This window comes from Salvia splendens, chromosome 7 (genome assembly GCF_004379255.2).
Source record: "Salvia splendens isolate huo1 chromosome 7, SspV2, whole genome shotgun sequence".
NCBI lineage: Eukaryota > Viridiplantae > Streptophyta > Magnoliopsida > Lamiales > Lamiaceae > Salvia > Salvia splendens.
Genome location: NC_056038.1, coordinates 18,329,713 through 18,338,922, shown reverse-complemented (window position 1 = coordinate 18,338,922; position 9,210 = coordinate 18,329,713). Strand labels below are relative to the sequence as shown.

Sequence of the window (9,210 nt, the reverse complement as noted above, 5' to 3'; positions counted from 1 at the left end):
TAACTAAGAGACACCACCTGCAACCCTCCATCTCTTAACCGTTAACCATCCCACCCCTTAACTATTCATTCAATTTTATTTTTTATTTTTATTTCTAACAAATTCAATTAATAAAAACACACTTCATTAAATAAAATAAAATTACAACTTAAAATTCAAAAATAAAAAAAATATAATTAAAATCCTAAAAAAATATTAAAAATACATAATTTAATTTCTTCCACGCACTCTACTGGTTGCCAAAGTTTTCCCAAATGTTCTCCATTAGATCATTTTATTTTTTATTTTTATTTAATTAAAATCAAATTTATAAAAAAATGATTTATTGCGTCAGTGTGACGACGCCCACTCGTGGGCCGGCGAGTGGGCTTCACGCCTTGAGCCAGCCGTCTCGGAGGGACGAGCGTCTCGGCGAGACAGGGACGAGACGGGACGCTGCAACGCGTCTTTTAACCGTCTCGTCTCAGAGAGACAAGATAAGAGACTATTAAGAAATGCATTGCGGATGCTCTAACTAGTCAAAGCCCTATCGCGAATCCCTTGCCAGTTACACTATTCAAATTTAATATTTTAGAGAGACACTTTATAATTATGTCTCTTTCTTATAAACGTAAAATGCAAACGCGTCTACACTTTATCGGAAGTTAAAAAAAGTCTTCCAAACGTGGAACTTGTTTCCTAAATACGACCATTTGAAAAAAAAAAACCATTCAAATGGAGGAGAAATGCCGAATTTGGTAACCCTACGTTTGAATCCCACATTTTTTGTTCACTGACTTATGATTTTCAAAAGGGATTAATATCCAATTGGAATGTTGTTCATCTTAAAGGGCACAGTACAAAATAACATCAGCTTTTTAAAAGGGGTACAATTCAACCCAGTTAAAATTTCTTTCTACTCCCTTAGTATCATAAAATGTCTATTTTATTCATTTTAATCCGTCTAACAAAAGGGGTAAGTTTTTTTCTCTTACAAAGCAAGCCCCATTCTCTACTAACAAAACTGCAATTACATTTTCTTTCTATGTCTCTCCTATTTTATCAATTTTATATTAAAATTCATGTTATCTATAAAAGTTCAATTTTTAATCGACAATTGGAGTATTTCTTTGTTGTTACCAACATGAAAGGTGAACACCAGAAAGCAAAACAAAAATAATTTAAATCCAAAATAATACAGAGTCGAGTAAACTAAAACTATTTACATTCAAGATTCAGTGGAAAATTTTCAAATTTTCTTTCATAATATATGGACATGATGTTGAGAACAGTCCGCCCAGATATTCTTCCAGCAGCAAGAGTCTTTACAATCCCGCTGCATAAATTGAATTTGTTTGTTATTACAAGCTATAGCCGGAGGCTTAAGCAACCAAATAAATTCTAATTCTCGTCCTCAAAACAAGAAAAAAAAGGCAACAAAATTTCCTCATCGGCCTCAGACAAGACCCCTCTGTTTGAAGACCTCCAGCATTGCAGTGCCTATCTTTGCAGGCGACTCAACGACAGTAACTCCAGCTTCCCGTAGGGTCTTGATTTTGTCCTGCGCAGTACCCTTCCCTCCGGATACAATAGCTGCAAATTCAACTACTCCATCAATCTCTCTCGCCTAAATAGTTATTCTAATGACACCGGGTGAAAAACCACTGATACAATCATAAAACTAGATTGTCTGAAGATTCAAAGCAAAAGAATTTGGCTATTGCTAGCTAGATTTGAAACTGAGCTCAGGCAATGATTCTTCAATCTCTCCAGCTTACTAGGTAAAATTGTTCAGCATATGTATGCTTATTAAAATGGTTGAGGTAAAATAGAAGAAGTATAGTGAAAGTTTTGTTGACAGGAGAGATATGAGCTGAAACATACAAGGTCGAGCTTCTTAGTGGAGGATCAAATTAGAGCTCAATACTCAAAAGCCATATACTAAGAATAGTACAAAATATTCTATTCACATGTACGCTGTCTCTCTGAATCAATTTGGAACAAGGTGAAATAACTACATAAGACATGTAACAATAATATAACCATTGGAATTTATAAAGATATGTACCTCCTGCATGGCCCATTCTTCGTCCAGGTGGAGCAGTGAGCCCAGCAATAAAAGCAACAATTGGCTTCTGAGTCCCACTTGCCTATCACATGCAAACAGAAAAAAGTTAGATATTTTAAGTCGCAACCAGAGGCACAGAATCTTCTATGAAAGACGGACTAAGCAGCCGTGTACGAAGATAGCAAGCAAGTCTAAGCAAATAATCCAAAAGCAGCAAAATAATTGTCGTAACAATGAAGAAGATGGGAACAGGTAGACATTCAAACTTTTGGTAAATGATCAACATTGCAATTTGCAAATGTTGATAATCTGAAGTGTTTCTTAGGTTAAAAACAAACAGTTGATGCAGTAGGCCATTTCTGGTAGCGATCAAAACTCCAGTTCAGAGGAGCAACGGTTCATCCTACTGAAGGTACTTGATTATCATTTTCATTTGTCTTCTCAGACATCACATCATTTCCTCCATCTGAAGTTGACTTATGATAAGAAAACAACTAACTACATTGAGCTAACCTATCTATCAAACTGGATAGCTCTGAACAAATCCAGCAAAAATTCAAATCCTTTTAGGTTACTCTTCTATGGGACCAGTGATATTACGATATGCAATTTCAGCAGAAATAGCAGACTTCATAGACTTAGTAAGCCAGAGTTTCATTCGTTTATTATAATACTGGCAATCAACTATACGAGCTAAAGGTTTCAAGAATTTAACTGCTGTACGCAAAGTTGCAGAATAAAGAAGCTATTTCTCCTATAATCAAAATTGTCTTTCCATAATTCCACTAAAGCAAAAGGTGTAAGCACATAAAGAAAAGGAAACAGTGAGAGAATAGTCAATGACCTGCACAAGCAAGATGCCCATAAATTCACTTTAAGTACTGTGAAAGCATGTTAATAAAACACTACAGGACTATATTCATGGACTGTGAATCAACAGAGATGGATGTCAGATTTTGATCAAGCCACTTGTCATATTGCACAAGAAAGTTGTGGTCAGGGTTTATTAATTGTGAATTTGAGGATGTTATTTACCTTTATTAGAGCCGCCGCGTCCTCCTCCGCGGTGCCACCTATCTCACCAATAAGAACGATACCTGAAATGCGCAAAGAAAAATGTATTAATCAACCTCTAATAAGCAAGTATAGAAAATTAGAATTTTAGCACCTATTCAAATTAATCTAAAGCTGTTACCCCTGTAAATAAAAGGAGTGTACTCCCCCAATCCTTATCCGGTTACCGGCGTTCACAGCTTTTAATACTTATTTTGGTTATCATACAACAACTCGGGTTTTTTCTTTTTTTGTTCTAAAATAAAACTTAGATTCCGTGAGTGTACTGGACTTTTTTTTTGTTCCGATTTTGGGAGAGACGCATGACCCTCATGCGTCTCTTTTTAATGAAACGCATGACGGAGATGCGTCTTTAAGGGAGACGCATAAGGGTCATGCGTCTTTCTAACGACGCACAACCATCATGCGTCTTAGGGAGAGACGCATCTCCCTCATGCGTCTCTTAACCCATATATATGAAACCATTCTTGGTTGTTTCTCTTTTATAGAGACATCATTGGATGTTTTATGTTTCACTTTCGATGTGGTACAAAATCATCTTTGGTTGTTTTATGTTTTATAGATACATCCAACACTTTTGCCTTTCTTAGGATCATCATTTATCATGTCCAACACTCTTATTTTATAGAATATTATTTTATTTTCTAACAGCCTCAAAATTCTTACCATCAAATATATTTTTTAATTAAAAATATTAGATGAGTTTTAATAAAACAATTTAGCAATCGCACGCGGTGTGAGTTTATTTGTAATCAAGGACGAAAAATTAGTTGATTTTTATGGGATTTTTTTATAAAGGTGCCAAAAATAAATTACTAATTTCTCTTGAATTAATCTATTTTCAATAATTTTTTAATCACAAATGAACTCCTCTATGCTTTTTCTATGAATTATACTTTATCTATTCTATTAGAAATGAATCATTTCTTCAAATGTAAAATATCATCGTCTTTATTTTTCCTTTTTTTTTACTTTATTCTCTTTTCACTTAATTTAAATAAATATATATGAATTCTATGCCAAAAAACAAATATTTCTAAATTAATAGGATGGAGAAAGTATATGCTTTTCTAAGTAAGAGATAACCAGATTTAATTCTTCTTAGCTCCAACAAAATCTATATTGGTTACAACAATGAACTACAAAAAATAAGTCTTGCTATGTCAAAATAATTAAGTCAAGATGGACTTTAAGATAAAATAAATGATATAGAATTAAGATAAAGATTTAGTAGTGTTGCTTGATTAGTAAAATAAGAATAAGAATAAAATAAATTAATTGTGTGATGGACTATATTGTTCTATAAATTAAATGTGAAATGATATTTTTTGCCTTTATAATGAACTCATATAATTTCATGTGTTTTAATGTTTAATTGTACGAAATCATTGACTAATTAACGAAAATATATGTAAAATTACTTAATTAACGATTCAATAAGCTAAAAAGTTAATGAAAATCATTAATTAAATTTATGGAAGGTTTAATTCATTGCTTGATTAATCAATAAGGTTGTGATCGTTAGATTAATTAACTAGTGGTTAATTAATTATGAAATAATATCTCTGTCTGAAGGACTAATCTCATTTGCCAAACTGTCAAAATCAGAAGCCAAACCAATATCAAAATCAAAGTCGATATCAAGACAACATGTGGAATTTGAACATTTCCATAGGGTAATCCATTTCACAATTTCTCCAAGCCAAACATGCTTAACTTTAGAATTCTTATAAGATGGACGCCAACAAATTAAAGAAGATGCATTTCTCCAAGAAAGATTTTGTCTCACATCGAAAGTGAAACATAAAATATTCAAGGAAGTCTCTATAAAAGAAAAATAACCAAGAATGATTTTGTTCCACATCGAAAGTGAAACATAAAACATTCAAGGATGTCTCTACAAAAGAGAAACAATCAAGAATGATTTTGTCCCACATCGAAAGTGAAACATAAAACATTCAAGGATGTCTCTATAAAAGTGAAACAACCAAGAATGATTTTATCCTACATCGAAAGTGAAACATAAAACATTCAATGATGTTTATATAAAAGAGAAACAACCAAGAATGGTTTCATATATATGGGTTAAGAGACGCATGAGGGAGATGCGTCTCTCCCTAAGACGCATGATGGTTGTGCGTCGTTAAAAAGACGCATGACCCTTATGCATCTCCCTTAAAGACGCATCTCCGTCATGCGTTTCATTAAAAAGAGACGCATGAGGGTCATGCGTCTCTCCCAAAGTTGGAACAAAAAAAAGTCCAGTACACTCACGGAATCTAAGTTTTATTTTAGAACAATAAAAGAAAAAACCCCAACAACTCCTACCAAATATATTCAACTAATGAAGTCAAAACAATCATAGGTTTAAAGCTCCTATATAATGATTCTGGTCTCTCCTTAGTGTATCGCGATTAAATGGTTAATGGAAAGCAAAAGTTATTGCATATCACAGCAATGTATTTGATAAATAAACATCCTCTACGGATCTTCATTGCCACATCATTAAGTTAATAAAAAAACCCCTTGAATAAAAATGAACCACAAAAAAACATCCTCTATGCATCTCCACTCCCACATCATTAAGTTAATAAAAAAATCCCCTTGAATCAGTAAAATGAATTACAAAAAACATATATTATAATCCTAAGAGACTGAGGTAGTAAATGAAAATGACAGTTTGACAAATTTTACCTTCTGTCTGTGGATCCACTAGGAACTTTTCCATGCAATCAACAAAATTCGTTCCATTGAAAGGATCTCCACCAATTCCCACACATGTTGACTGCCCAAGGCCAACTGCAGTTGTTTGGAAGACCTAAAATAAACAGGTGATAAAGTTAATCACATAATTTTTTATGTTTGAGGGAGGAGATTGCTTGTTGTTGCCACAAATAAATAAAGGTCAACTATTGGTTAAGTGTCATCAGCTAACTCTAGAGCATAAGGTTTTAGGGGAAACATGGAAAAAGAGCTAGGAAATGATACTAGAATATTATTTATGATGTCACCAGGATGTAGCCTAAAATTGAATCTTACCGCTTCATAAGTCAATGTACCAGATCGAGATACAATTCCAATGTGTCCTGGTTTGTGGATGTATCCAGGCATAATTCCAACTTTGCACTCCCCAGGCTTAATAATGCCAGGACAGTTTGGACCAATAAGTCGAGTCCGTGACTGCTGATTAAGAGCAGCTTTCACACGAACCTGCAATTTGGAAAAGAAATCTTGAAGAACAAAAATATCAATAAAATTTTAAGCTGATGTAATGGTTTATGATCATTGTATTCTAAGAGGGTGTTTAATGGATTGACATTAATAATTATAATAATACCAGCTAATCTACCATTTTCTTTGATGGATTGATTACTTTCCAACTTGTTTATGATCATCTTATCCTTCAAATAATCAATCATGTGTTTTATCAATCTATCATATCACTAAAAGTAAACACCGCCTAAGAGGCTTATGGAACACTGTAGTTCCAGCACCAAGCTGGACAATAGGTAAAGGTCTAGATATGTAAGTATCCCCGACGTAGTATGCTGTAGTCAACAGGTTAGTTAGAAAACACAATATTTCACTCATGGTTTAAGCAATTTGATGATACGCAGTGTTACTTGGCATTAGCAACTAATAGGCAGCAACCACTAGTCTATAAGTTTCAGGTGGACAGACAGAGTATCATTTGATAACCTTATCAAGACTATGGAAAATAACAGGTGGTTTGTTCCAATAACTAAATTACAGAAGTTGGGGAAGACTCACGCACTATACAAAATGATAATTAACATAAAGATGAAACCCAAATAACTCATTTAGCTTGTGCAATGTTGCATGATCCAAACAATAAAATATACAAGAACTAAAGCAATAGGAAGAGGTTGATCGTTCAATTTATCTTTGCGAACAGAAATCTGTATGTGAAGATAAACTAGACAAACGTATTACCATATCATGTTGGGGTATTCCCTCTGTGATACATACAACCAAATCTAGTTCAGCCTCCATTGCCTCCATGATGGCTTTTGCAGCAAATGGAGGAGGAACATATATCACTGATGCATTAGCCTTTGTTTCAGCTTTTGCTTCTGCTACAGTATTAAACACAGGGAGTCCCAAGTGCTCAGTTCCACCTTTTTTAGGTGTAACTCCGCCAACCTATTCATGCAGAAAAAATTGATAAATAACGATATATTTAAAAAAAAATCCATATAGTTCGCAAAGTTTTACAACAACTCATAATAATAGCTTAACACTAATATACTTAGATAACAGATTTACAAAATTAAAGCAACAAAGCAAGGGAACAACCATGTAATTTGAAATAATAAAAGGACTAACATGGGAACTAATGTTAGTCAGCTCAATCTTCAGAAACTCAGATGCAAACTTAAATAATGCTCGCTAGTCGACTAGTCCTTCAGCAAGCAAAGTCATACTTGTACAAATATAACCAATATTTGACTCTGAATGAACTATATTTTCCCCAATGATAAAGCCAAACGCCATTATATAAGTTCTAGTTCGCAATACTCAGCAATCAGCATGCTACGCCTTATACTTCACAACATTTTTCTTGTCATATAGTAAAACACAGGATTCCTGATTATTATGTACTTCAAACATACTCAATTTCACCTCTGCTGCACTGGAGTAAGAAAAAAAAACTTATGTAATTGAAACCTAAGCCCTAAAGTTTACTCATAAAACCTAAACACACCAGAGATCACATTTCCCCTTCCGAAACAAAACAAGCCAATGAATTCACTCAATGACAAATAAGCAGCACATAAATTGAACCAAATTAAAAGCGAATGGGGAGCGTGAAATCATACCATCTTGGTGCCGTACTCAATGGCCTGCTCGGTGTGGAAAGTGCCATTCTTTCCGGTGATGCCCTGGCAAATGATGCGGGTGTTCTTATCGACGAAGACGGCGGGCGGCGGCGGCGGAGATCCGAAATTGCGTAGCTGATTGAGCTGATTAGGGCGGAGCAGGCGCGATGACAAACTAGCAATCAGCCTGGTGGCTTGACGCGCCATGGATTTGGTCGACTGCGTTTTGGCAAAGATGCGATTTTAGGTTTTGCAGAAATGGAAGTTAAGTTGGCGATGGAGAGGGACAATCCTATAATATTTTATAGGATTGCTTTTACTTTTTATTAAGGGTATGTTTGATTTGGGAGGTCAATCAGAAAGGTCAGTCCAAATAATTCGATAAAATTATAGGGTTAAGGCTATATTTTATAGCCCGAATATAAAACGGGCTGCATGAGCCAGCCCAAATGAGTCGACGGGTTAGGTGGGCTGACCTGATAGGGTTATGGGTCAGCATGACGGGTGGCACTTTCCAATTAACATAATAATAAATTTAAGATTTGGTTTAAATATAAATCATGCTTTCATGATTCATTAGTTCTTGCTTTCATACATTTTATGTATATAATATTTAATATTTTAATATATTTTTAGAAGTATTAATAAAAATTAAATAGTTCAATTATATGTTAAACAATTTTATTCTCTGCAAATTTATGATTATTTATTTAAAAAATATACTCCCTCCGTCCCACATAATTTGGGACACTTTGAACGGGCACGGGTTTTAAGAAATATAATGAAAAGTGAGTTGAAAAAGTTAGTGGAATGTGGGTCCCACTTTTATATATTAGTTTTATAATTAAATGTGAGTAGGAATGAGTTAGTGGAATGTGGGGTCCACTACCAAAAATGGTAAAAGTGAAATGGGTCAAATTATGTGGGACGACCCAAAATGGAAAACTGGGTCAAATTATGTGGGACGGAGGGAGTATTAGTTTTAAAATTATTCTTTCCCAAAGGTCATGAGATTATATTTAAAATATTATTATTTAATAAATATATACTTTATAATTAATTTATACTTCATTTATGTAATGCTATTCGCTCTTTTCTTTTTCAGCATGTTCTAAACTATTTGCACTATTTTTATTTTAAATAAGAATTATTGTATTTAATTAAAATATTTGAGTTAATTAAGTGTTCCTTTATTTCACTTAAATTGTTAATTTAACTAATTACTCAATTCTTTATTTACGGTCCAAA

At 33.8% G+C, this 9,210-nt stretch overlaps 1 protein-coding gene across 1 annotated transcript; it reads right to left on the bottom strand.

Moving 5' to 3' along the window:
• Positions 1-1,143: 1,143 nt before the first annotated feature.
• On the bottom strand, positions 1,144-8,261 carry LOC121741112 (succinate--CoA ligase [ADP-forming] subunit alpha-2, mitochondrial-like). Its single transcript, XM_042133806.1, has 7 exons — positions 7,963-8,261; positions 7,076-7,285; positions 6,161-6,331; positions 5,816-5,939; positions 3,083-3,144; positions 2,048-2,129; positions 1,144-1,572 (listed from the first exon to the last, which is right to left on the bottom strand). Exons 1-7 carry the CDS (start codon positions 8,167-8,169, stop codon positions 1,436-1,438), a joined length of 993 nt encoding a protein of 330 aa, XP_041989740.1. The 5' UTR covers positions 8,170-8,261; the 3' UTR covers positions 1,144-1,435.
• Between the last annotated feature and the right edge of the window lie 949 nt (positions 8,262-9,210).